Source organism: Pan paniscus, chromosome 5 (genome assembly GCF_029289425.2).
Source record: "Pan paniscus chromosome 5, NHGRI_mPanPan1-v2.0_pri, whole genome shotgun sequence".
Lineage (NCBI taxonomy): Eukaryota > Metazoa > Chordata > Mammalia > Primates > Hominidae > Pan > Pan paniscus.
This window is the reverse complement of record NC_073254.2, coordinates 17,889,962-17,917,863: the sequence shown is the minus strand read 5'-3', so window position 1 is coordinate 17,917,863 and position 27,902 is coordinate 17,889,962. Positions and strand designations below refer to the sequence as shown.

The window sequence follows — 27,902 nt, the reverse complement described above, 5'->3', positions numbered from 1 at the left end:
ACAGGAGCCCCAGGTGAACACCAAGCAGCCGTGAGGAGCAGAGCTGGGGCTGGCAGGGGCACCCCACAGCACTTGACGCAGCTTGAATGCAGGCCGCAGTGACCTGTGGGTGACTTTACATGCAAGGAAGCTCACCCTTTGCACCTGCTGGGGTCTCACTGTGAAGGTTCCATTTTCTCCTCAGGCTCTGAGGCCAGCAGGGTCTCACTCCTGTCTTCCTAACAAAAAGATCTTTGTTTAGTGCAGTATGAATTCCACTGCCCCGGCGGCCAGCGCCATCCCAGACACGGAAGGGAGTTTGCTTGAACCGAGTCGCATGGGAACACGCTAGGCTAACTCCACACCTAATGTGCTCTCTCCTCTCTTCTCGCTTGCTTGGCCCTTGTCCGTGTGGGTGCGATCATGTCTGCGGGTCCAGTGATTGGAAAGTACAGCCAGCACCCAGACTCAGGTGAGTCCCAAGCGCGTGGGCTGTGCTTCCTCGTCTCATATTACGTCTAAATGGGTGTTTTCTCGAAGACTCACGGACCTGTGGTTTCCATTTTCTTTCTCCCCCTTGCCCTCCAAGAACTGCAGCTGAAGTTGGCCGTAGGTTGGACACTATACAGATACATTTGTATTCTCCCTCTTGCCTCTAGAAAGAGCGACTGGTGCTTCCCTGTTTGTGTGCTGCTTGGCACGCATGCCCCCGCCCCTTCCCCTGGCACCAGGCTCAGCACAGGCCCTGGCCCGGCGCCAACACGCTTTGTCTTAGGGACAGTTGTCTGGGTGGGGGGGAGAAAGCCTGGGAGTGCTGGGGCCCGGCTGTCTGTGCTGCCAGGGGAAGCCGCTGTCCCCCTTTGACTCATGTAAGCTTGCTGCCCTGCAGCCATGGGGACAGCACAGTGCCACCCTGCACCTCGAAGCTGCTGCTGCACCCGCCTGGCCTGCCCCAGCCCTCGCCCGTGTCCCTGGAGAGTGCTTCCCTCTATGCAGCCTTGGGGAAGCTGAGCTGAGCCCCAGCTGTATGGTCCTGACAGCATGCCCGTGCACTGTGCCAGACCCTGTCCTGGCGCGAGGTTGGTCTCCGGTGCCATTTACGAGGGCTTTGAGGGGTTGAACACTTGCCTTCTGGGCCCATAAATTCTGTGGCTTGAGTTTTTGTTTCCTTAAATCAACCCTGACTCAGCTACCCTGTCCCACACGTTAGGCACATCAGACCTGACTGGAGCAAACGTAGGCCAGGGCAGAGGGATGTCGCTGTGGCACCAGGGACATGCCAGCCTGCCCTCCCACCAGGCATGGCTCCCGGCTGAGGAATTCCAATAGGCTGAGGAATTCCAATAGAGGCCACCATGAGCTTCAGCATGCTTGACGCACAGGGACTCATAGAAGCCCCACAAAACCCACTGCAGGGGCTCTGGGCTTCTAGTCCTTGAGGTGCTGCTTGGTCCCCAGAGGGAATTGCATACCCATCCATGCCGCAAGCTGGACACTGGGAAGGAGCTGTGCTGTGCAGCCCCAGGCCTCCCTCCCACCCTGGCCTGGCTTCCTCTCTTCCCTCACCACCTTCTTCTGACCTTCCCCCAGGGATGAGTGACAGCGTCAAGGACAAATTTTCCATCGCGTTTTCCATCGTGGGCATGTTCGCCTCCCATGCGGTGGGGAGCCTCAGCGTGTTCTTCTGTGCGGAGATCACCCCAACGGTGATAAGGTGCGTCATGGGAGACACCCCAGGGGACGCCGGCTTCTCGGAAATCAAAGACGAGTCCCTGGCTCCAGGCTGGTGTGGGATTAACCAGCGTCAGCTCTGTCTCTGGCTCTGGACACATCAGCTTCGTGGTTCATAGCCGAGGTGGCTATTGTACCCAACCCCGAGGCGCCCAAGAGGCACTGAGAACCTGGCCCTGGGGTCCTGTCCAGGCAGCAGCAGGAGGAAGGGGGAACAGGGAGCTACTCTCTGGGCCCAGGAAATATGTCAGTGTCTGAGCGTCTGGCGGGGGGGAGTTCAGCGGATCACTTATGCCGCACTTCCACCAGAACCTGTGCTGCCAACTCTGCTAAGAGACCTCACGGCACAGCTAGTGCAAAATGTTTTACAAAGTAGAAAGAGCCTACCCCCGCCCCTCCCCGAGATGGAGTTTCACTCTTATTGCCCAGCCTGGAGTACAATGGCATGATCTTGGCTCACTGCAACCTCTGCCTCCCAGGTTCAGGTGATTCTCCTGCCTCAGCCTCCAGAGTAGCTGGGATTATAGGTGTGCGCCACCACGCCCGGCTAATTTTTACATTTTTAGGAGAGACGTGGTTTCACCTGGTTGGCCAGGCTGGTCTCGAACTCCTGACCTCAGGTGATCCCCCCACCTTGGCCTCCCAAAGTGCTAGGATTACAGGCGTGAACCACCGTGCCAGGCCCAAAGAGCCTTATTTCATACTGACCTGAGAAGTTGATGTCATGAATCCAAAGAGAGCGCAGCGAGTGAGATCACTGACTCATGTAAGAAACATGGATGGAGAGCCCACTGTGCGCCAGACACTAGGCCCAGAAAACACAGCAGCACAGTCCCGCCCTCGTGGAGTCTGCGGCCATTTCATACCTCCCTAAAAGGTGTGACTAACTTGTGACTAACTTGTGCTCAACCACTTTTGTTTTAGTTCGGAAAGTGAGGCTGACCCCTTCCTGGTGCCGTCTCTGCCCCTGGGTCGTGGTTCATGGGTGCTACACGCCATTTACTGTTGCCACCATGCTTATAGGTTAATAAAAAGGCACGCCTCCACTAAAAGGGCATCACTCAGCTGCAGTCAGTTTCCTACACTGTGACTTACTGAGGAGCTTATCTTGAGTTATACCACACTGAACTTCTTAAAGGAGTATCAGCAGCATTTCTCATGCACGTGCCTTCATAAAACAGAACTTGAGAGTAATGGCAGTAGTTCAGCCGTGAGTCAAAACCCAGGTGTCTGCATAATGACACCCTTGGGAAAATCCAGTAGTGGCCACTCCAGTCCAAGGCAGACTATGTGGAGGCTAAGCTGGGGAAGGCTTTGGGAGCAAGTAGGCAGGTCCGTGGACTTTCTTACTTTCCACATTTCCAGTAGCCATGCTAACAACAGCATCTTCACGTCCACACTTTTTGATTCATTCTCTTGGATCATATCCTACAGGCCCAGCCTGACAGCTACTGGGCACCTGGACAGAAATGCCAAGGCATTGTATGATTAAGCACAAGGAACTCATCCTGTCCCTACCTTCTGCATCAGCCACAGGGGAGAGATGAGTCAGGAGCTTATTTAGTGCTTGCAGTTGCAGGATACCTCAGGCCGACCGCAGGCTCACTCCCTGTCTAAAGGACGGAAAGTGAAATTTCTCTCCTTTATCAAACAAAACAGCAAAGCCAAGTCTTTCAACAGACCAGAATCCAGTCAGACCTTCTGGGTTTCCAGCTGGCCTCCTGCAGCCTTTGCATCATGATTATGCATATTTTGTTGGGGGAGGGGGTGGCTAGCGGGTACCCCTTAACTCTGGCAGTTGGTAGGCATCATTATTCTCTGTTAGATTTGGCTTAGCAAGCTAGACGGAAGGAAATGCTGTAAGCTTTTCCTCTTTGACGCAAACCTGGAAAGATTTGAGGATAGAAATTCAACAAACATGTTCTCAGATTCAGCTTGCCAAGATGACAAACTGGAAAAAATATGTGACCCTTGGTGATGCTTTCGTGCCTGCAGAGGATGAAAGGAAATTAAGTCCAAAGGGGGTCCCTGGGCCAGGCTGGGAGAATGTCTAGCGTTCCTGACAAATCCCCCTTCTCGCTGGGAGCCCTTTTCACCCGTGCCATCGGGAGGCCACAGCTCTTTCTTGCAAATGACTGAGGAACAATTCCCATGGAGGCCCTAGGATGGAAGTAGACTCCCCTACCATCCCCCCACTTCACAGAGAGAAATCCAAGATAAGCCACGATGGGCAGCCTGGGGCCCATGAGCTCCATCTTTCTTAGCACAGAACTAGCCTTTCCCTGTGACACTATTACAGACAAGCCTTCTGGCAGCAAAGGGTAAGGGGCCAGGATGGACTGCCTGGAAGCAAATATGAGGATATGAAATTTTCTGCAAAAAGTTCAAAAAATGCTTTTATACTTTTCATACTTGTTCTACCACAAAAAGCAACAAAGGCCTGCAGAAATCTATTGCCCCAAGGATGATAGAGGCCAAGTTAACTAAATATTGTTTCATGAGATTCTGTTCAGACCTCACGTTGACAGAACCAGCTACCCGCTCAGGCCCAGGCCAGGTGGTGGTTCTCATCAGCCAGTGCACAGCTCTGATTCATCTGTAAGACATTGGGAGTTGGGTGACTTTGCAAGTCTATCTGACTATGCCCATCTCCCAGCTTGACATGGGCAGAAGTGGCCTGGGGTCCTGGGTGGATCTGGAAGCAGCTGCTGGCTGTGCTGGGGCGGATCTTTTCTATCCACTGTCCATCTGGATGCTCCAGGTGGGCTCCAGGTGGGCTCCGAGGCTTCCTTTGCCCTCACGGAGGAGTCCAGGTGAGAGAGGAGGCAGGCGCTGGTGATCATGACACCTGCCTGTTTTCTCCTGCCCTGCCCACTCCGGCAGCCCTGGCCCTTTCTAGGTCATAAGTCGGACGGGCCTCCCTGAGACCCTCCCTGACTGACGACTCCCTGACATCTGTCTTCCGCTCTAATGCTGCCTCAAGAATAGGCACCGAGGGCCAGGATGACCTGGGGTTAAGGGAGTATCAGAATCTGTTCAACTTTAAAAAGTTGTATCTTAAAGGCCGGGCACAGTGGCTCACGCCTGTAATCCCAGCACTTTGGGAGGCTGAGGCGGGCAGATCACGAGGTCAGGAGATCAAGACAATCCTGGCTAACACGATGAAACCCTGTCTCTACTAAAAATACAAAAAAAAATTAGCTGGGCGTGGTGGCGGGTGCCTGTAGTCCCAGCTACTCAGGAGGCTGAGGCAGGAGAATGGCGTGAACCCAGGAGGCGGAGCTTGCAGTGAGCCGAGATCGCGCCACTGCACTCCAGCCTGGGCGACAGAGCGAGACTCCATCTCAAAAAAAAAAAAAAAAAAAAGTTGTGTCTTAAAAATGTCTGACATTTGAAAACAAGTAGTGAGTAGCAGACAGGAAGCCAGCATGCATCCCGTGCCGGCAACGCCTGTGGCGTGCGAGCGCTGAGGAGCGGGGCAGGATGAGGGGACGGTGCTGAGGATATGGCCCGGAGCCTGGGAAGGAGCCAGACGGAGCTGCCCATGATCCTGAGGCCGCCTCCCTGTGTGGCCTTGGGCGGGGCCCTCGGCCGGCTTTAGTGTCCTTGTCTTAAAACTGACTACAGGCACCTTGTTAGGCGGGGGTGGAGAATGGAGACCATGTGCAAAGGGCCTGGCCTCAGCACAGGACAGTTCATATTCTTCTTCTTCGCTGGGCATCTTCAGCAGTTGTATTTATTTCTATAAAAAATGGTACAAATATTTGCTTATCCTCAACTTCACGGAAATTTAGTCAAGTCACATTAAGTAATGTAAAAGAGGAGCTAGAACGGGAGGCTCGCCTCCGGTGTTTCAATGTGAGATGGTAACATTCACATGGCTAACAGCAATTTGATTCTGGAATCCTTAATTCAGTGAAGTTTGCCATTTCTAGTAAGAAGTCGGCCTGCATATCAGTTTTCCTACCTTATTGAGATCCTATTGCTAGTAAAATAAAGATATTCCGTGGGTATTACAATTTTGTGCTCCTAAAGCACAAGGAGGCAGTGTGTGCCCTCGGTTCTCTGTCCATAAATCAAGCAGCTCTGACTTCTAAACACGGGCGTATGCTGCCCTCTAGTGACAACCCAGAGAAAAGCAGAAAAGGCACTGGCAGAGCCCACATTTCAGGGGCAGGAAAGGAACCCAACACCTTAAAACCAAGGATGTAACAATCTCTTTCTCTAATCTGAGATTTCAAGAGAGAAAAAAAAACAAAGCCAAAAATGCCATACCAACTTTTGCCAAAATTTTTCCTAATCGTACTGAATGATGTCAAGGAATCTTTTTTTTTTTTTTTTTTTTTTTTTTTTTTTGAGACGGAGCCTTGCTCTGTTGCCAGGCTGGAGTGCAGTCGCGTGATCTCGGCTCACTGCAACCTCCAACTCCCTGGTTCAAGTGATTCTCCTGCCTCAGCCTCCCAAGCAGCTGGGATTACATGCACACGCCACCACACCCAGCTAATTTTTGTATTTTTAGTAGAGACGGGGTTTCAACATGTTGGCCACAATGGTCTCGATCTCCTGACCTCGTGATCTGCCCATCTCGGCCTCCCAAAGTGCTGGGATTACAGGCACATGAGCCACCATGCCCGGCCATATCAAGGAATCTTTGATAGAAAACCAGAGAATTGCTCCCACAGAAAAAAATTAAAAGATATATTCCATATTATATATGCATGTGTACATTTGTTGCATATTATGTATATACATATAGACATTTTTCTAATGATCTGCAAATTAAATATATTTCATTTTATTTGGCACAGTTAACAAGATAGATCAGTATGATGTGGTTCACCAGGCACAATGCAAGGCTTTTGTTCCATGCAGTTTGCCCTTTAACAGTGGCCTTGTGCCCACCCCTCCTGGGGGGTCTGTACTCTGCCCTCCTGTATGTGACTCCCGTGTGAGTAAGGGGAGTCCTCTCGCTGCTTGTCAGTGCCACCCACATTTAGTGCCGGGAAGGTCAGGCAGAAACCTGGGAGGTTTCCGAGAAAATGCTGTCCCCATTAAAATCATGTCCATTATCCCCCTAGCATCTGATATGCCCTGTGGCTTCCTGAAAGAGCCAGGTCTACCAGAAAGACTGAATTGGCTATTTTAGGTGTTCAGTCTTCATCTTACAGAAGGATTTGGTCTTATTGCTCATTTCCGTGGTTGTCTCTATTTAACCTGTCCCATTCACCTGGGTGAGCTGACCTTCCTATCCAGGAAGCCCGTGTGATCCGCAAGCATCCGGTATTTATTAAGCACAAACAGCATGTGTCTGTTGGTGTCCTAGAAAATAATTCTTGCCCTTGAAGGGCTCAGAGACTAGTAAGGTGACAGGCACATGAATAAATAGTGACAGAAAGATGCAGAGTGTCTTTGAACGGTGGTCTGGGACCCTCAGCCTGGGAGGAGTGTGAGTATGTGGGAGACATCCCCCAAATTCTTGCTCTTCCTCATCCATATCCCCTTCAGGCCCAGAAGCACAGTGGTGTGGCTATTCCTGCAACTCTTTCAGCCTCTCCCTGGGAAGGGCTTTCTAATATGAAGTGCTGATGCCTGTCACAGCCTGCATGAGAGGTGGCTGTCAGTCTCCCTCCGTGGCTAAGGCAGGGGAATCTGTCACTCACTGAGTATCTTGGTTTTCTATTGCTGCATAACCAATCGCTCCAAAACATAGGGGCCTGAAGTAGCATGCATCTACTATATCTCATGGTTTCCATGGCTCCAGAGTCTGGGCACGGCCTGGCTGGGTCCTCTGCTCCAGGTCTCTCAGAGGCTACCATCAGTGGGTAGGGTCCAGCACTAAACCAAGTCAGGCACTGGTAGGCTGTTTCCTCACGGGCTGTGGGGCTGGCAGCCTCAGCTCCTCGCTGGCCGTTGGCCATAGGGACCACAGTCACAAGGCAGCTCGCTTCGTCAAAGCTAGCAAGAGTCTGCTAGAATCTGCCTTTTGGAACCTTGTTGTGGAAGGAACATCTCACTATCCTGGCCGTAAATTTGATTGCTAAAAAGTACGTTATTTGTACCTTGTACCTTGAGGTCCAGCGCACACTCAAGGCACAAGGGTGGGAATTACTGGGGCCAGTCTAGAAATCCGACTATAGCACTGAGTAGATGCCCAGGTGCCAGCCAGGTCTCAGTGGCTGGGCAGGTGCTGGGGACAGCACACGGAGTGGAGCCTGGTCCTGCCCTGGAAACATCTGGTGTCTATTAGAGACACACAGACACGCAACGCGAATGTGTCTTCGGGCTACACAAGTGTCCTGAGGATGCAGGGGAAGTGCCCAAGAGAGCCTGCTCAGTCTGGACTCAGAAGGGTGGCTGGGACGGGATTCCCAGGATGCGGCCTGGAGCCCGCACATAGTGGCTCTAGAGGGGATGCGTGTTTGGCAAGTGCACTGTGGCGGGAGGAGGAGAGGCTGGATTCCTAGGGCTCGGGGAGCAGGAGCAGAGGTTCCTGGAAGGGTGAGGGTGGGCGGGTGTGAAGCAGCTTGAGGAGGCAGTGTTTGCAGAGCTTGGTGCCTCACCGAGAGGAAGGCCAGGGTGGAGGAGAAGGGTCCCAGTGGCACAGCCCCCTCTGCCAACTTTTAGGACTCCATGTCATGCCTGGAGGCTTTAGGCCCATGGGAGAGGCTCATCCTGTTCGCCTCCCAGTTCTTGAACCTCTCCAGCTCTGGTTCCTCCTACACCTAGCTGCCCCCTAGACCCTGAAAGACTTGGGTGGCCCCTCCCCGGCACTCAATGGATGCCACCTGGAACCAATCAAGCCACGGATCTTCCTGTCCCCATGCTAGTCACATTCGTGCTTTAACCTCCACCGCACTTGGACGTTGGAGCTCTTCTCATCCCTGTTTTATAGAGGCAGACCGAGGCTTCGGGAAGTGAAGCTGGTGGGCGGGGGCCAGGATTCTAGCCCAGGCTCATGGGCTCCAGAACTCCTGCTCCCAGCCACGGCACTCGCACCTTTGTGGCAGCAAAAGTCTGTTCTGTAGCTCACTTTGGGCTGGCTCTTTGTATGTGGGTTTACTCAAGGCTTGGAGGCTAATGGCTGATGCCCCAGTCTTGACAATCATCTAATGGAATAAACATTAACGAAGACCCTGTACCAGAAGGCATCTCCTTCCTCGAGAAATGCACAGACGGCGCCCTACCCAGGTAGCCTGTGGGAGCTCGGCTGAGCCAGCATAGGCCAACCTCACAGAGCGAGCACCAGACAGAGCTGAGGGACCCCGGTGCCATGAGTATTGGGACTGAAAGGCAGAAGACAGGAGGAAGAGGTGGGGCCCCCAGGACCTGTGCATCACCTTGCAGGCAGGAGGGAGCCATTGGAGGACTCTGAGCAGCCAGGTGATATGATTAGCTGTGTTCTAGGAAAATCGGTTTGGCAATGGTGAGGAAACAAAGTCCAGGGGGTGCAGAAGATGCGCCAGGGAGGAGCGCAGACCCAGGCGGCCTGGAGTGGAGGCCCTGAGGACTTGGTCATGGGCTGGACAGGAAGGAGCTGGGAAAGGGAAGAATCCAGCGAGTCTTTGTCCCCTAGGGCTGCAAGCCTGGCAAGGCTGCCCTTGTGCCCCCAAGCCCTGTGCCCATGGTGGATGCAGATGGGTGGACTGCAACCTACAGAGAGGCAGTCATTTCTACATTAGAGGGAGAGAAGGGAGAGAGAAGTGTCTTCTCTTATTTTGTTACAGAAGAGGACAAAAGCCCCCAACACACACACACACACACACACACACACACACAAAATCACCATTCTTCCATTGCATTCTGAGAAAAAGGCTCCAAATCTGTGAATCTTCCTGGGGTTATTAGCATAGACCTGTGTGTATCTGGTTTATGAGGGCCACCTGGGAACCCTGGGACTCCCATCCACCCTGCCCAGGTCACCTTTGCCCAAGCCTCCTTGGGCATGAGCCACTGTGTCTGGCCTGCCCATCTTGTTACTGGATTATCTGTCTTCTTTTTGAGTTAGAAGAGTGGCGTGGTGGTTCACGCCTGTAATCCCAACACTTTGGGAGGCCAAGGCGGGTGGATCACGAGGTCAGGAGATCAAGACCACCCTGGCTAACACAGCGAAACCCCGACTCTACTAAAAATACAAAAAATTAGCTGGGCATGGTGGCACGCGCCTATAGTCCCAGGTACTCAGGAGGCTGAGGCAGGAGAATGGCATGAACCCGGGAGGCAGAGCATGCAGTGAGCCGAGATCATGCCACTACACTCCAGCCTGTGCGACAGTGAGACTCTCAAATAAAAAAAAGGTTCTTTATATATTCTAGTTACAAGTCCTTGATCTGATATATGCTTCACGAATATTTTCTCCCAGTCTATGGTCTTTTTCTTTTCTTAAACATGTATCTTTTGAAGGGTAGGAGTTTTTAATCCTAACGAAGTCCAATTGATCAGCTTTTTCTTTTATGGATCCTACTTCTGATGTTATGTGTAAGAAATCTTTGCCTAACCCAAGGTCATAAAGCTTTTCTCGTTTTCTTCTAGAAGCGTTATAGTTTGAGCTAAGTTAAGCACTTAGATTTTATTATCCATTTTGAGTTCATTTTTTTACATGACGTGAAGGGTCCAACATCATTCTTTTGCACATGAATATCCTGTTGTCCCAGCACCACCTGTTGAAAAAACTATCCCTTCCCCCTCACTGGATTTGCCTCCATCTACAGTCAGTTGACCATAAATGTGAAGGTTAGTTTCTGAACTCCCAGTTCTGTTCCATTGATCTATTGATATATACACCAACACCACACTGCCTTAGGCAGTATGGCTTTATAGTTTTGAAACTGGGAAGGCAAGCCTTCTAACTTTGTTCTTTTCCAAAATTGTTTTTGACTACTCTGAGTCTTTTGCATTTCCATATAAATTTTAGGATTGGCTCACTGTTTTCTAAATAAAAAAAGTCACCTGGAATTTTGATAGGGATTATGTGGAATGTATAGATTTGGGAAAAATTACCATCTTTACAATATTTAGTCTTCTAATTCATGAACATGGAATGTCACTCCATTTATTTTTATCTTTTTAATTTTCTCTCGGCAATGTTTTATCTTTTTCAGCATACAAGTCTTGCATTCCTGTGTTATTTATTTCTAAACATTTTATTCATTGCATGTTATCGTGAATGGCATTTTCTTCATTTTTGGGTGTTGCTAGCATGTAGACATATCATTGACTTTTGTATGTTGATCTTTTATCTTGTGACCTTGTAAGGACAGTCTTTTGGTGAGTTAGGAGCTACCTATAGTGCCAACCAAGAGAACCACAGACTAGTCAAGAGCTGGAGTTATCTACCTGCCTCCTACCTGTTGCAGGGACCTCCCTTTCAGCCCACTGAGCCTCAGCAGTTCAAAGGATAAAGGCCTCTTCACTTCAAGGGGGTGCCTAACGAGCAGCCCCATTAGAAAGCTTCCCCAAACCAAAGGACCAGTCTGCCTGCTGCTGTGGAGCGAGGCACACAACTCCACTCCCCCTTCCTTGAGACAAGGCCGTCTCTGCCTGCCTCCTTCAATGAGGCCCCAGAACTGGGGACCAGGCAGCCCTCTCTAGCCTGGCCTGTCACCTGAGTGCCACGGTCCCACTGCAGCCTGGTACAGCACTGCTTTCTCAGGGGCCACAGAACACCTTTGTCCCAGTAATGTGTTTTTTAGGTCAAAGTGGAGAGGTTTGAGGGATAGAGGTTCTGTAAGTTTTGCGTTATCTACTAATCCCTGGGACTCTTGGCTGCTCCCGTACAAGGCAGGGAGTGGAAATCAATGGCTGGCCTTCTGGACTTTGGTTATCCTGAGCTCAGAGCTGCAGTGAGTTCCTCTCTGTCAGTGCACAGCTTCATTTGGGGGACCCTTCAGGCACAATCCTCAGAGATGGGACCCTTTCCAGTGGTGGTATGTGAGCAATTTCAGGAGACACGTGGGCCATCAACTCACAGTGAGGAAACTACTCTTTTAAAGTATCTTGCAATCTCTCCAGTTATGACAAAGAGAAAGTCTCTGTTCGTGCTGGTATGTCCTTACTACCCTCTTTAACCCTTGGTAATCCCCCAGGCCTTCAGGAAATGGCATAATTTCATTCCCTTTTGTTTTTCCTTGTATACTACTTATGGCAAGTAATATCAGTTTCCCATTTACAGTAGTATTATATAAGGCTGCCTTTCAAAATAAAGTTCTCATGGTCCCCCCAGCCCTGAAAAAACAATAAAAATAGGAAACATTAAAGAAAAAGATAAATTAAGTAAAAGCTTTTGATTTGATGAGGAAAAACAGTCACTGCCTTAGAGTGGCCTTGTACAGACACAGCCAGGGTGCTGGTGACATGGGACGTGTGAGGTCGGGGTATACTGGGCAGTGCCCAGGGCAGCAGGGCCCCTGCAGAGGTGGCTTCCTGGTCCACCCCGAGCTTTCCTGGGATCCGGCCCCGCTAGCCCACAGCAGCTCTCCCTGTGCTTCCCTCCCCCTGCAGGTGTGGCGGGCTGGGGCTGGTGCTGGCCAGCGCGGGCTTCGGCATGCTGACGGCACCCATCATCGAGCTGCACAACCAGAAAGGCTACTTCCTGCACCACATCATCTTTGCCTGCTGCACGCTCATCTGCATCATCTGCATCCTCCTGCTGCCTGAGAGCAGGGACCAGAACCTGCCTGAGAACATTTCCAACGGGGAGCACTACACGCGCCAGCCGCTGCTGCCGCACAAGAAGGGGGAGCAGCCACTGCTGCTCACCAACGCCGAGCTCAAGGACTACTCGGGCCTCCACGATGCCGCAGCCGCGGGTGACACACTGCCCGAGGGTGCCACGGCCAACGGCATGAAGGCCATGTAGCCCGGCCTGCGGAACCCGGGGCTCCAGGGTCTGGGGCAGCTTGGGCACAGGTTTACAGACCAGGGACCGAACACGCAGCCAGGGGTGGGAAAGCTGCCTCAGCCAAGCTGAGCCTCTCAACTGGTGTGGGGGAAATCCTGTCTTTCCAAAAGTCCAAGGAGCGCGGGTTGGAGGAGACAAACTCTTTGGAAATAACCCTTTCAAGACTTTCTTTTCTGCCGTTAAATGTGTGTATTTATTTTGGTCACTTTTACGAGAAGCACTTTATTCCCTCTCCCTCTCACTGATCACGAATGGAATCACCTCCCTGGGCAGCGAGACGCAGTTGCTCTGGGAAGATGCCACAGTGACCACGGCCGTGGCCGGTCCCTCTGGGGAGATGGGACACGGCTCCTGGCAGCACCCAGGAGCCCCCCAGGCTGCCTGCCTGTGTGCAGAGGCAGGACAGGACCGTGGAGCGTTTCCAGGACTGCATTTTAGACAGAGTGAAATGTACATGAATCTGGCTTTTGCTAGAGTCTGTGTATGGTTTTTTAAGGTCCTTTTTCCCTTTCTGTTTGTAAGGTAAGAGCTTCTAGTTCGTGTGCAGGGAAAGCAGCTCACAGACGCCATTAAAACCAGCTTCATCTTTCCTTCAGGATCATCCTTTTGTACTTGCCGCTGGAAGCTCTCGGCGAAAAAGCGTAAACATTTCACCAGAAATCTTAATTGAGCAGCGGTCATGTCGCCACAGCTTTGTGAGTACACAGCTAACAGACGCGTCGAGACCTGAGATGTGCTCGTTTTTATTCCTCCTCTCCCAGACTGGCTCCAGCAGAAAAGTCCCTCGTGCACAGGCAGCTCTTGTGCCGGCACTACTTGAAAACATGGCTACTTTCTAAGCTACAAACCATTAGAAAATAACTCAAAAAGATGGCAGAGGCAAATCCACAGAAGGGGGGCTGCCCTCCACACACACACGCCCGTCACCCACACCTTGAGCACACACCATGAAGATCACCAGCTTGGATGGCCGTCACCTCAGACATCACTCCAGGGAGCACCCGCAGGAGCTGGGCCCCCTCACGCCTGCCTTCCTGGGCCAGCTTCCTGCTTGTAGTCACTCGCATAGCACAGAGGTGGGGCTTCGGGCAGGGAGCGGAGATTCCTCATAGGTGAGTCCAAATGACCTCCAGCCTCTCGAAGGCATCAAGACAAATTGAAAGAAAGCAATAACTCACCAAAGCTCAACGCTGCCCCTGCCTCGACCTCCATGGGTCTCTTCATGTTCCTCGTTTCACCCCAGAAAGTGGAGGTTTCCTCTTGGCATTTTCGGAGGAAACTTGTAGGACACCCAAGGCCACTAAGAGACAGCCTCCTTGGCAAGGGCAGGCACCACTTTGTAGCAACTTGGGCACCAGCTTTTCTGGACAGCCTGGCTTCTTACTGGGATTGTCCAACTCATCCCTTCTCGAGGCATGTCTTTGCCATGGGCTGTGTCCTTCCAGGGAAATTGTGGTCTCGGGCCTGGGTGAGACAATGAAGTGACTTCAACCGACAGTTGCTAGAATTCACAGGGCAGAAAAGGCGTTGACCTTCTCCCCTTCCAGCTTTCCACCCGGCCTGCTGCTTGCTGTCGCCACTCATGTCTCCTCCACATGCGGTCCACACATCAGTAAGGGCCTGGAGATGTGTAAAGACACAGCAAGGGGCAAGCAGACTCTTGGCCACGTGTTTCCAGTGGCTGGACCACGCCGACACCTGGGATCTTGATACCCAGGAAGGGAGGCTGTCCGGCTGGCCTCTCCCTGCCTCCACTTGCTCCACGTCCGGCTCATCCTCACCTTCCCTCTGTTTTAAAGTCACATTTCCATGTTTCAACATTAGTTTGCATTCACCTTTACAAAGGCCTTTCTTTAGATCTGTGCAGCCTTTGCGTGCCAAACTTGTGAAATGCCTTTTACCTTTTTTGGAGTACTTGCTACAAAGCCACCTGTCAACAAACCCCCATTACGTACAGAATAGGACCTAGCCAGTAGCCAGGCCAGTAGGCAGTTGGGGAAGGTGGGAAGGATCCAACGAGGCCCCTGAGCCTGCACCTGGACAGGTGTACGTCTGCATCCATCACCCTCAGCACCAGGCCACCCTGCAGTCCACTTACTGTACTGTGTTGTGGAAGGATATGCTAAGTGATGAAAGTTGCGAGCAGTCTCTTCACTGGTCGTGTAAACTTTTTTTTTTTTTTTTTTGGAAATTGAAGCTGTAGAGTGCTGCCCGAAATCTCTAGGAAGTTGGTGGCAAGGGACAGCACTCACACTCTTCTGGTCATGATCTCTGATCTCCACCTCAAATGACAATAAAAAACTGGTCCAACGAAGACAGTGCTCAGCACTTCAGCCATCAGGACTAATCCATCAATGACTGGAAAAGAGGCTAGCTTTGAGGAAAAGAGCCTGGGCTCTTGGGAGCAGAGTCCAGCGGGTGTGAGTGAGGCTGACTTGCCGACGGTCGGCAGGTGATGGCTCTCAGCCGGCGAGGTGGTCCCACAGCTCTCCTCCCAGGGCAGCCTCAGGAGGAGGAGGCCGGGTGCCTGTTCGATGGCAGCTTCAGCCTAGGGATACCTGAAGCTGTCGAGCAACACCTTTATGAAATGTTGCCAGAGCAGCAACACTTCCCTGTGGGCACAGCCCCAGGAAATCTGGTACCAAGTGAGCAAGGTGGCAGGACCCACCCAAGCCTGATACGCATCTGGGCCCGCCGGGCTCGGCAGAGGAGGCTGCTACGGCTGCCCACTTCCCAGCATCATCTGTCACGCTTGAACCCCTCTGTGCTGTTCCCTTCCTGGCTAATAGGGAGACCCTTCGCAGGCACCCACTGTTTCAACTTGACCCTCCCACCCCCTGCTACTCTCCTCCACACACCCCTGCATTCCGCTAGCCTACCCTGTCAGCCTTTCAATAAACGTTATGCACAAATGTGAACACCTGAGATGGAGCTGAACATTTCTTCACTTTGTTCTTTTTCTGAAGTCAAACTCTTATCAAATACCCTAATTATTACCACCCAAGAGAAACAGGAAAAAGGTTACATGTTTTTGTTTACTGAGAGTAAGATCACCTGCATCTGGAAGACGGGCTGGTAAATTGGTTTGGCTACAGAACAGAAAGAAAACAAAAACAAACCTCGTAAGGGAAGTATCGCACTCAGACACCACCACTTCCTAGAGCCAAATGAGCAATCCCAAACTGCAAGTGCCATCAGTGGGCCTGTGACGTCACACCGCCCGGCCCGAGGTATCGCATGTGCGGGGGAGGCCCACACTACAGCTGTCCTCTCGTCTAGAAGGCACCACCTCGCTTTCATGTCCCGTGTGTTTTGGAAAAGCAGTATGGTGTGTCATGTCTAGCGGCGAACACTTCCCTCCCTCTGTCCTTGAGGTTGTAATATAAAAACTGTGTTTCTGTACGTGTGGGTGGGAATTCTCTGACGGTGCTCGTTCATAGCACAAGCTTACGCTGAGTTCTGAACTGTCGTTCACAGCTGCGTGTCTGCATGGTGTCGCATCTGTTGTACCTTTGGGGAAAATTTGTATGTAAATGTACGGAAATAAAAACGTTGCCCCATTAACAGATTTCCTCTGGAATGTCTTCCCTACCTCACCTGATGGTATCCACCGAAGGGCATTTCACTACCATTAATGGTGAGTAATAAAATCCTCCGTGTTCATTCAGACCTCACTGCGTCACTGCTTTGAACGCCTCTGTAAGCTGTGTCTTCACTCGCCCCGAGGTGGGTGGAGGGAGGCCTCTCACTCTGCTTCGAGTCCTGGTCTTAAAGGTAGTCAGAGGCAGAGGCTGGATTAAACACAAACTGTTTACCAAGTGCCACTCTCAGACCACCTGAGAGACGGGGGGGCCATCAGTAAAATTAAGAGGAATTTTTTTCCCTTGTTCGTGTATGTTCTGCTGATCCGTGGCCTGAAGGTTCCTAGAGACGTCAAGAAATGAGTATCTTACACTGTGATTCTGTGAGGAAAGACTGGTAACCCAAAACTCTCTTCTCTAATGTAGTATTTTTTAACGAAAATGACAATATTTCTTTAATAAAGTATTTATACCAAACTCTTCTCTCCATAGCCCTGATTTTGTGTCACTCGCTATTATATTTCTAGAGAGGTGTCCACTCAGCTTTGCAAGCTGCGATGAGGCTGGCCGGGGCCTCGAGGTTAGCACGGAAAGTCTGCAAAGGAGGGAAGCACCCGGAACTACAGACTCACTCCTCCGACGTGCCTTTCCATCCTGGCCAGGGTCACTACCTTCACTTGCCTGCTGCTGGCTCAGTGCAAGACTTTTGCCTCTGGATGAACAAAAAGGGTTCAGACGGACCCCAAAGATTAGAAAGTTCTTTGCCAGTGGTCCTCAACCTTGCCTGCACGGAGGCACCAGGGGAGCTTTCAATCCTGCCAAAGCCTGGGCCCCAGACCATCTGAACCTCTGGAGAAGGCCCAAGACTGGAACCCACTCCAAGTGGTAGGATTAAAGATTAAAGGCTAAGGAGTACAAACGACCAAAGCAGGTACCTGAGGTACTCTGGATTTGGGATAGAAGAGAGGGGAGAAGGGAAGACGATGAAATAACAGGAAGAGAAAGAAGGACCTGAAGCCTCTGAATCCATAAAAAGGAAGGAGATCAAACTATAATTGACATCTAAGTGCCACGGCACTTATAGTTTGCAAAGCATTTCTACCTACCTGCTTAATCCTAAAAAGAACCCACCAAGGTGGGGATTACTCCAACTTTATAGATGAGGAGACAAAGCCTAGAGAAGTCAGACTTCACAAGACCACAAATGCAGTAATGGGGCAGTGTAGGGAGGTGCTCAAATGTAGGCCCAAGAGAGAACACAGCAAAAAAGGAGTGCCCAGAGGAGGGGTTTAGGGAGAACACAGCAAGAAGAGACGTGCCCTGGGGTTTCACTGCAATGAGGAGATAAATGCATCAATTCACAAGGCAGAATTCTGAGGAATGCACACACAAATCTAAAGCATATTTATACATCACTTTAATTCTAATTGAGGATGCACGTCACAGTCATGTCTGATTGAAACTCTTAGATTACAGTCTTCAATCCCAACAAAAATCCCATTTCATCCCTCTACCACTCACAGCCAAATGAGGAAGTATATACTGCCCACTTTGCCTCTCCTTCACCAGGTGGGTCAGCATGAGCCTTTTGGCCCACATACTGCTGAGAAGGAAGCTCAAAAGATTAACCCCTTAAAAACAAAACGGGAACGTGGCCTGATGACAAACTGAAATTCAATCCATTTATTTACACATACATTGTACATAAGTTTACAAATTCTCACTTCTGCCACTCAGCTAGAACTTTTCGGGGAAAGCCTCCATCTCTTCCTTGATCCTGTTTTCTACAAGTAATGCGAAGTTACTGTCTGTGTTCTGAAGGTTATAGCTGACAAACACCTGTTTGTTGGTCTTCCTGGCTAAAAAGAGAAAACACATTGATACAGCCACTCCTGAAATACTGCAGGCCCCGTGTTCCTCACAGCCACGTGCAGCTGGGAAATGCTCAGAAAGAGGATGGGGTTGTAGGGAGAGAAGAAAGCTCTAATCTCCATGCCTCTCTTCAGACAGGTGCTGCAAATGCAGACGAGTCACTCAGGCCTCTCCCGGTCTCTCCACCAGACCCGGGGTTCTGAAGGGCAGGCCCCACCTCAGCAGCCTCCCTGGAACTTGTTCGAGAGGCAGCTCCTGGGCCCCACCCAGCCCTCCTGACCCAGAAAGCCAGGATTTGGGGCCAGCTGTCTGCTGGAACAGATCCTGCAGGTGCCCCGCACTGCCTAAGAACCTCTGCCCTACACAGAGGGGTTTCTGGTGTTTTGATTTAAAAAAAAAAAAAAAATTTTAAACACAAAAAATGGCCAGGAGCCGTGGCTCACGCCCATAATCCCAGCACTTTGGGAGGCCGAGACGGGTGGATCACAAGGTCAGGAGATGGAGACCATCCTGGCTAACACGTTGAAACCCCGTCTCTACTAAAAATACAAAAAATTAGCCGGGCATGGTGGCGGGCGCCTGTAGTCCCAGCTACTCAGGAGGCTGAGGCAGGAGAATGGCGTGAACCTGGGAGGCGGAGCTTGCAGTAAGCCAAGATCGCACCACTGCACTCCAGCCTGGGCGATAGAGCAAAACTCCGTCTCAAAAAAAAATAATAAAGTATTTAAAATAAAATATTAAAGTTCTCCTTCAGCACCACCCCACCCCAACCAGTTCCACTTCCCTCCCTCCTACATTTCCATGCATTTGCATATATGTGTATACACACAAATATATTTGTGTGTGTGTGCACACAGATAGGCATATGGACACACACGTAATTTTCTACTGAATGTAAGTTTTAGTCCTTTTCTACAGAATCAATAGAAAATGGCCGAGGTGCACATTGGGCCAACTGCAAAAATCAAGCAGAGTCATATACCCGGAATCTGAAAGCCAATATCCTGAAAATACGTGGGCAAAAAGGCTAAAGCAGTTGGATGTTGCCTGCCCCACTGCGCGGCCTCCTCCTTTAGCCTCACCCATAGGCAGGGCCAGTGCAGAACTACTCACCCCTGGAGAGGCACTGACCCACCCCCACCTCAACATATGGTAAGCATGTACTTAGCCTCATCACCAAAAGGCAAAAGGGTGGTGCGGTGAGGCTGAGGGCACCAGGCCACCTGCACCATTACTAAAGGCCGATTTAGAACACACGTCATGGGATCTCATCTGGGCAGCAGTTCTGTCCTTTCAGTTGCTGCCATCTGAGCTGTGGTCCCACCAAGAACCCTGAGAGACAATGTGGCTCAGGGGCGCAGGTGCAGGCGCAGGCCCAGGCCCCACCGTGGCCTGGAAACCTCTCCCAGCTTTGTTTGGAAATTGAGGAAAGGGAGAGTCCAGGACCCCAAAAGCCTGTTTTTCCGCTGTACAAGGCTGCGTGATTTTTAGGGCTGGAAAGGTCTTGGGTATTAACTCACTGACTGTCCTTACAAGGCAGCCAACGCACCTATGAGAAAGCAAGGCGGCGGCAAGCACAGCCTCTGCCTGAGGACAGCTGCTGAATTGTATGACATGTGTTTACGTCTCGGTAAAGCTGTTTATTTAAAAAAAAAGAAAAAAAAAGGAATGTGTCTGGACAAAGGCAGCTGTTCGGTTATTCCAAGAGCTGGTGTTTAAAGAACAGCTTACAGTACTTAGCACAGAGCCGCCCACTAGCGTGCTGGGTGCAGTGTGCCCCCGAGGTGGACAGCTGTGCCCAGTTATCTGCTCAGCCCTGCGGGGAGTGAGGAAGCCTCTTAGGCTTCCCCCACCATTAGGGACCAACCTCATCCTTTCCTAGCTGTGTTAGGCAGGCTGGGACCACTCATGTAGAGGGTGATCTAAAGGCAGGCAGTGTGGTAGGAAGCTGGGGCTCACCAAGGCTGCCTAGGAGGAGCCTGTAAGTCACACCCTGCCCTATATCCCAGGGGCAGGAACATCCCCCTTTACCCCAAGGGGGCCCCCCTGCTATTCCAACTGTTCTAACTGCAGAGACAGGATTTCTGAGGAACAACACTGTGTCTGGAGGCACTGAGCCCCTCAGACCCAAGCTGTGCCCTCCAGGGCCATAGGAAGTTGGGTCCCCTTGGCCACACCAACTCCTGCGATGCTTCCGGAGCTACTGAGAACCCCCCAGGCCTTCTCTTTCCCTACCTGCTTTCATCTCTCATATAAGATACTGATTCAGGACACCTCTCCCTTTTCATTATAGTGCATTAATAGGGCATTTTCAACTTTAGGGCCCAGACCCAGGCTCAAGACAACTGGCACAGCACGGGACTTTGCTGGAAAACCCCTTCTTGGTCTGAGCTCTGCAGCACCAGTCCCTTAAGAGATGCTGGAAGCCACAGCACACCTGTGACTTGTCGAGACAGTCGAGATACTGAGAACCCCTCTTTTTTGCATATAGATACTAGGCCTCCATCTCGCAAATATTCTGGAGACTAATTTACCTTATTGATATAAAAGTTATTCACGGCCTGCCAGACAAGCTCACACCACCTTCTCTATGGGAGTGTGTCCGCAACCCCACCCAGCTTTCTGTCTGTATAAATATGAATACCTTCCTGAGCCTTCTCCCACACGCAGTAACCTGTTCCATGTAAGTGTGCTACCCCTTACACAGTCACACACACAGAGTGACACAGACACAAAAGGCGGCTTTACTTTCACGTGGCTCAGAAAAAAGATACAAACACAAAGAGGGAAGGGTGGCAAGTGGGAAATTGGGGCAAAAGCTAAGCAGGAATTCTATCTTCTTTGCAACTTTTCTGTAAATTTTAAATTTACTTCCTAGTTAAAAATTACCAAATTAACTTACAAGTCAGGTCTCCACCTCCAAGGGAGGGAAAAAGAATACTGCGAGTTCCTGAAATGCTGACCTGTGCCCTCCCTGACCTCTGTCCTATCCACATACTGTCATGGGCCTGCTGGTGACACTCCACCCTGCCCTGCCTTCCCCCTGGGCCACGTGCCATGCTATTCGTGTGCATTTGCCTCAGTGTGACCGACACAGAGGTTCCTTGTCAGGTACCAGGTCCTGTGCCTGAGACACAGAGAAGACTCCAGAGCGGAAGCAGCTGGGCCTACTGGAGAACGCCAGGCCTGGGCAGGAGACAGGCATCCTGTGCACACTGGCCACAGGCACTGGGGCTGGGGGTCGCAGAGCACATGGAAGCCTTACCTGGCCCACAGGAAGTGTGTTGGGGTGTGGGAGGAGTGGAGCATTCAGCCTCATGACCTTTGCTTAATCCCCGCTCTACGCCACACTCACAGGCCAGGCCAGTCTTCCCTCCGAGCCCTGAACGGCATCACACTGAGTGAGGACAGTCCTTCCTGCACAGAGGTGACACCTGCTCCATCAGCTGCACTGACTCCTCCTAAGGCCCGGGAGGCTACCTTGAGCCACCACCCACAGGGGCTGTGGGCACTTCTCATGCTCTCCTCCCAGGAGGAGATGATGCACTTACGGAAGGCAACTAAATCAGCTCATGGACTCAAGGACACACCCAAGGACGAGGTGGGAGTCCTTTGGGAACAGGCCAGCCCTGGGACGGTGGTGATGACAGGCGAGCATGGAATGTGCCCCTTAAATAAGACCCAACGTGCAAAGGTCTGTGCTTCCCAGCAGCAATGAGGTGACGGTTCTTAGCATAAAGATGCTTTACTTCCGAAGGGACTTGCTTCACGGTTCCATTAAAGAGTGGGCCCCACCTGGCTGGCCATGCAGCGCCAGCTATGGGTACATACCTAGGCGCTGGGCAAGGCCAGTAGAGGTCGTGTCGGAAGTGTCTCCAAGGAGGGAGGTGGACACGGGGATGGAGTCCTGAAAGAAAAGCACAGGGCACACTGCAGCTTCTCCATCCCCCGCAGGCCAGCCGGGGATGGAGTCCTGAAAGAAAAGCACAGGGCACACTGCAGCTTCCCCACCCCCCGCAGGCCAGCCGGGGATGGAGTCCTGAAAGAAAAGCACAGGGCACACTGCAGCTTCTCCACCCCCCGCAGGCCAGCCACACTCTGGCTTCCGGGCTTCTGATTCTTCACGACGATGGCAGTGGCAGGTTCAGAGAGGACAGGCACAGGTGCCGAGGGAAAGAGGGGTGGCGTCCGTCAACAACCAAGTAGGTGGACCCCATGTTGCATACGAGGTCAGCGGAGTTGGGAAAGACGAAGCTGGAACCACAGTGCTACTAAGTTCTAGGACCAGTTTCACACGAAAGGCTCGTTTTAGTGTCTCAAACTCCAAAGCATGCTGAAGGGCAACACCACAACCAAAAGGGAAGCAAACAAGATCATTAAGGCTACAGCAAGAAGAAAGTGACTCACAGTCGGGGCACCTGTGCACTGGTGCCTCGTGCCCCACAGCAGCTGGCTCAGAGGCAGGATGCCTAATCTCATCTCAGCCTGTGAGGGAGCATGCTGCTCCAGCCCCTGTGGGCTGCTCCAGCCCCTGTGGGCTCCTCAGGGTCAGCGAGTGCCTTGTGACTTTGATACAAACAAAGGGCACCAGCCACCAGCATCTAAATAGGGAAAATAACTTCTGAACATGCTTGGCCAACCTCATTTCAGACAAGAAGCAGTAAGGTGAAACAAGCAGTACAAATGATGCTCAGATCAACAAATGGGCCCTTCGGCGATGTGGGAGTAACTGCTCCCAACTACTTTGGGAGTAATCTCTCACCATTAACAATGTCTAGCTAGTCCCACAATCCCAGCACTTTGGGAGCCTGTGGAGGGAGGACTGCTTGAGACCAGGAGTTTGAGACCAGCCTGGACAATGAAGTAAGACCCTGTCTCTACATTTTTATTAAAAATAATAATAAAAAAATAAAGTAAAAAGGTCTAGCTTCCAAAGGAAAAAAAAAAAAAAACCACTTATTGGTAATACAGCCAAAATTGCTTTTATCAAAATAGCAGATTTCCAGGAGAAGCAGCCTGGCTACAGAGGTCTGAGACTCTTGGAAAGTGGCAAGGTTTTTAGAGGTACAGAGACTTTGGGGTTTGGTTCCCCTGCCACCCCAACTGTCCTGGTGGGGACAAGTTAACTGAACAAACAGCTACTGTGTGCCAGACAGTATGGCAGGGCACAGACCACAGGCGCTGCTCATCTCCTAAAGGTTCAAAGCCACTTCCACAAAAGACAGTAAAAGGCAGGAGATCAAAAAACACAGGAGAAGAATGAAAGCATTTACTGTATGCTTCTTCACTAAAAACGATACAAAAATATCTTAATGAGCCTGCTGTTTACAGATTCCTCAAGTTCAACATTTAGCTGCATGGTAATAGTATGTACAGTTAAACCTTCTAGAAAAAAGAAAATTTACCTTACCCAGGGTGGCCTTTTTCTACCAAAAGTAAAATGTAAAGCCCCATCGTGTCACCCTTAATAGTTCATTACTTCCGACATCACACTAGGACTGTGGTCTCCCAGCAGATGCCCAGGGAGTTCTGCTGCAGCTGAAGCACCACCTTCCACTCCTAAAAGCCGGGCGGGGGGGGGGGTCCAAGAATCCCTGAGCAGGCACGGGCCCAGGTCCCAGGCCAGCTTCCCTCAAGCTGGTAGGACTCAGTGTCACTAGTCCTGCAGCCTCTCTGGGCACCAAAAATCCCTGCTCAACCCAAGGTCAGCCAGCTCCGGGTTGCATGGTGTCTGTTCTCTACAGTCTCACATGTGGGAGTTTAGGGAAGCTGGAGGGAAGAGACCTCACAGACCGTCTGGTGCCATTCTCCACGTGTGGGCTGGCAAAACTCCTGAGAGGGACCAGATAGTAAACTAGTTAGGGCTTTATGGATTACAAAGTCTCTATTACAACTGCTCAGCCCTGCCACCAAGGTACAAGAGCTCCACAGAGTCTACCTGCATGGACGGTAGATGGAGGGCTGGCCCACAGGTCACAGGTGGACAGTAGATGGAGGGCCGGCCCACGGGTCACGGGTGGACAGTAGATGGAGGGCCGGGTCACGGGTGGACAGTAGATGGAGGGCCGGCCCATGGGTCACAGGAACCTTGGGCTTCCTGCCTTAAGCTAATGCCCGCACCTCTTTTCCCCAGCTGGCTCGGCCTTCTGCCCCTGGAGAGAACATCCAGGCACACCGTGGCCAGTGAGAGGGACTGGACTTCTGACAAGTCAGGTAACTCAATCAATCCCCTGTTCCTTTTCCTGCCTGGCTTTGCTGGAGGGGCACTTTCCAGATAAGAAAATACACCTCACTGGGAGCTGTGACCACCATGGGGTCGGGTGACCAAAACCACCCACAGGAGGAGCCTACTTCTTCCAAACTTACCAGCCCAAACCAGCACTGCACAAAGGGGCACAAGGCAGCGACACCAGATCTGACCAGTGCCCAAAGCCCTGCCCACTACGCCTTGGGATAAGGAGAGAATGCGAGGTGGCACAGAGCACACAGCCCCACCCATCACCCCTGGTCCCCCAGGCCTCTTCCGCTGCCGCCTGCTCACAGGTCCACTGCCAGGACCCTCCAGAAAAGAAAAAAAGAAAAAAGGAAACAACAAGGAAAAGAAAAGCAAGAAAGGAATCCAGATGCCATCTCCTTCCCAAGGCCTTCCCAGGTGCCGCTGTGCACAGCTAAGACGCTCACCCATGACTTCCTGCCCCCAGCACCCTCAGTCATCACTGCCTCACTGGCTTCAGAAGGGTCTCGCTGAGGGGGCCTCACTCATTCATTCCACAGGGACTGAGAGAGCAGTGCACCAGGAGCTAGAGAAACAGACGCTCACCCTGGGCAAGCAGACAAACCTCACCGTGAAACACTCAACGGCTGAGAGAGGGAGCTAATGCGGCTGGGAGGCCAGCACTGCCCAGCTCGAGGACAGGCAGGAGCTCTAAGAGGTAACAGAGCCCGAAGATCACTGGAGTCTTCGAGTGCTCTGAGTTCACCTCGTGAAAGGTTTTGAGCAGAGAAATGAAAATATCCAACTTCAGTCTTAAAACTATCATTCTGTTGCCCTGGTTACAAGGCAGTGTTGTGGCCTGAATTGTGTCTCCCCAAAAAATATGTTTAAGTCCTAACCTCTGGGTACCTATGAATGTGACCTTGTTTGTAAACAGGGTCTCTGCAGATGTAAATAAGATGTAATTTAGACCAGGCGCGGCGGCTAACGCCTATAATCCCGGCACTTTAGGATAAAGATTAGCATAAAGATTCTTTACTTCCAAAGGGACTTGCTTCCCTTTGGGAGGCCGAGGCGGGCGGATCACGAAGTCAGAATTTCGAGATCAGCCTGGCCAACATAATGAAACCTCAGCTCTACTGAAACTACAAAAATTAGCTCGGCGTGATGGCTCACACCTGTAATCCCAGCTACTCAGGAGGGTGAGGCAGAACTGCTTGAACCTGGGAGGCGGAGGTTGCAGTAAGCCGAGATCACGCCATTGCACTCCAGCCTGGGCGACAAAGCAAGACTTTGCTTCAAAAAAAAAAAAAATTATATATATATAATTTAAGACAAGGTTATACTGGAGTAGGGTGGGCCCTTAATCCAACATTACTGATGTCCTTATGAGAAAAGAGTCGGGCTCACTGAGGAAGGAGGATCATCACTTGAGGCCAGGAGTTCAAGAACAGCCTGGGCAAAATAGTGAGACCCCCATCTCTACCAAAAAAAAAACAATTAGCCAGGTATGGTGGCACATGTCTGTAGTCCTAGCTACTCGGGAGGCTGAGGAAGGAGGATCACTTAAGCCCAGGAGTTTGAGGTGACAGTGAGCTATAATAATGACACTGTACCCCAGCCTGGGTGACAGTAAGAGACCTTGTCTACAGATCTTTGAGAATAAACTCTGTTGTTTTAAGCCACGCGGTCTGTGGCACTTTCTTACAGCAGCCTCAGGAAACCAGGGGAAACCAGGCGGCGACGCGCAAAGCCGGAAAGGCGGGAGAGGAGGGGAAATGATAATGTCCCAGGCTTGGCCCAGCGCGGCAGGGTGAAGGTGAGGGCGGCTTGGGTTTTGTCTGCTTTGACTGGCGGCAGTGCCTAGGGATTCAGCACGTGGAGTGTGAAGAAAGAGGAATCAAAGACAACTGCGAGGCTCTGAACGCACAGCCAGGAAGATGGAGCTGCCATCACAGCGCCAGTCAGGAGGAGGAGGGAGCAGGTTGGGAGAAGAGAGCCTGATGTGTGCCTAGTGCGAAATGCCTGAGACATCCAGTGGAGACGCAGGAGTCCCCAAAAAATTATCAGTGTGCTCAAAATCCAGATGGCAGGAGAGCTACGAGGTAGACGCGTCCCCCAGCGCGCGTGTGGCGAGGACAGACCCAAGACATTCTGACCTACAAAGACCAGTGCGGGACGCAGCTGCGGGGCGGCGGGACAAGGAGAGGGGCTCGGGGCCCGCGCGCAGCTCCCGAGGTGGTGCAGGCCCTGGCGCCCGCGGGCTTCCTAAGACATCCCACGGGTGGGCTTCGGGGGAGTAGGGCGCCCTGTGGACCCAAGAGAAGCCTGGGGGGCTGCAGCTCGCGCAGGCCCGGCGCCCCCACGCCCCCGCCCCGCCGCCCGCCCCCTCGGCCGCCAGGCACTCACGTAGCGGCTGCACATGGCCACGGCGAGGTTGCGCAGGTGCGGCGTGGCCCCCACCCACAGGAACAGCGAGTCCGTCAGCCGCATGACGTGGAAGTGGACCAGCTGCTCCCACAGCCTCGCGCTGAAGTTGTGCAGGGAGACGTCCCCGCCGGCGGCGACAACCAGCCCCTCCATGCCGCCCCACGGCTCCCGGCCCACAGCGCCAGACCCGGGTCCTCGCCGCTGCCAGCCCCGCCAGACCCGATGGAGCGAGCACCGAGAGACCGAGCGCGCTTTCGCTTTTGGCCCCGAAAAGGCGGGGGTGAGGGGCGTGGTCGGGGAGGGGCGATCCCGGGCTTGGGTTGGGGGCGTGGTCGAGGCGGGGCGGCTGCCGGCCCTGGGCGGAGTAGGCGTCCCTGGTTGTCTTGCTGGCCTCTCCCGCACACCAGTACCTCTCTGGACGGGCTGGGGAAACCCACTTTAGTAGCAGAGTGCGACAGTGACCTCTAGGAGCCCACGGGCGCCCAGCAGAACTCGCCCTCGCTTTGTTTCCCCCCACCCCCTAACTGTTACTGACGCGGGGCATTCAAGGGCTGAAGCCAGCCGCACCGTCCTCCCAGGCCGTGACACTTCGCCCTACAGACATTAACTTAATTAAAAATTTAAAAAGACTAATTTTTAATTAGTTCTTTAAGCACTCTGAGAACGGCCACCTCCCGTCCCACCTCCTCCTCCTAGCAGCCCTTTAACTCCAAGGAGGCTTCGACGGTACCCAGCCCTAATTAAGAATGGCAATGGTATTGGGGGAAAGCCTTTAGAAAGGAAAATTGTGTCAACTAAGTTGGCAGGAGGATGGGCAGGCACCCTTTTGGACGCCGAGTCCCGAGCTGCAGTCATGTACATGGCCCCGGGCTACCCCCTTAACCTCTCTGAGACTCAGTTTCCTCATCTGCAAAATGCAAATAAGAACAGGTGCCTTTCCGAGACGTGGAAAGGATCTCAAGAGAGATTAATGGGAAGCACCAACAATCATCCCATTGTCATACCTATGGAGAGACCCCTTGAACACTTCAGGACGTTACAGAGTTGAAAAAAGGAAGCCTTCGATGGGTTAAGAGAGAAGGTGGTAAAAGAAAACAGCCCATTTTGTCAGATTCTGTTACAACTGACTAATTTAGAGATTTAACTTGGAACTATAAAAGGTCTGCTTTTAAAATCCCTAATAGATCTAAGTTGACTA

General features: G+C 51.9%; 2 protein-coding genes across 8 annotated transcripts in view; one reads left to right on the top strand and one right to left on the bottom strand.

The window, feature by feature from the left end:
- The window catches only part of SLC22A23 (solute carrier family 22 member 23), a 186,265-nt gene extending 169,600 nt beyond the window's left edge, over positions 1-16,665 (top strand). For 2 of the 6 annotated variants that reach the window (XM_057302674.2, XM_014345207.5), the window contains 3 exons: positions 419-451; positions 1,570-1,693; positions 12,208-16,665. In XM_057302674.2, the coding sequence (XP_057158657.1) occupies positions 419-451; positions 1,570-1,693; positions 12,208-12,565 (515 nt within the window). In that variant the 3' untranslated portion in view covers positions 12,566-16,665. Of the gene's footprint in view, positions 1-418; positions 452-568; positions 593-1,569; positions 1,694-12,207 lie in introns of all 6 variants that reach the window. The other 4 variants (XR_008625543.2, XR_008625542.2, XM_034961376.3 and 1 more) reach the window with 4 other exon arrangements.
- Positions 16,666-17,856: 1,191 nt separating this feature from the next.
- PSMG4 (proteasome assembly chaperone 4) lies at positions 17,857-26,989 on the bottom strand. 2 transcript variants are annotated; one of them, XM_003806701.5, is made up of 4 exons: positions 26,684-26,989; positions 21,892-21,967; positions 21,326-21,442; positions 17,857-18,047 (listed from the first exon to the last, which is right to left on the bottom strand). In XM_003806701.5, exons 1-4 carry the CDS (start codon positions 26,855-26,857, stop codon positions 17,926-17,928), a joined length of 489 nt encoding a protein of 162 aa, XP_003806749.2. In that variant the 5' UTR covers positions 26,858-26,989; the 3' UTR covers positions 17,857-17,925. The 2 variants fall into 2 exon arrangements, with proteins under 2 accessions (XP_003806749.2, XP_003806748.2); XM_003806700.5 differs by lacking the exon at positions 21,326-21,442 and having other exon boundaries at positions 26,684-26,981.
- Positions 26,990-27,902: the final 913 nt, after the last annotated feature.

Excerpts from the sequence above, each read along its gene's own strand:
- PSMG4 (XM_003806701.5), bottom strand. The coding sequence starts at position 26,857 with ATGGAGGGGCTGGTTGTCGCCGCCGGCGGGGACGTCTCCCTGCACAAC. Across the intron at positions 21,443-21,891 it reads TGGCCTTGCCCAGCGCCTAG|GGCTCGGAGGGAAGACTGGC; the intron begins GTATGTACCCAT and ends GATGCCGTTCAG. Across the intron at positions 18,048-21,325 it reads ACACACTTCCTGTGGGCCAG|CCAGGAAGACCAACAAACAG; the intron begins GTAAGGCTTCCA and ends TTCTCTTTTTAG.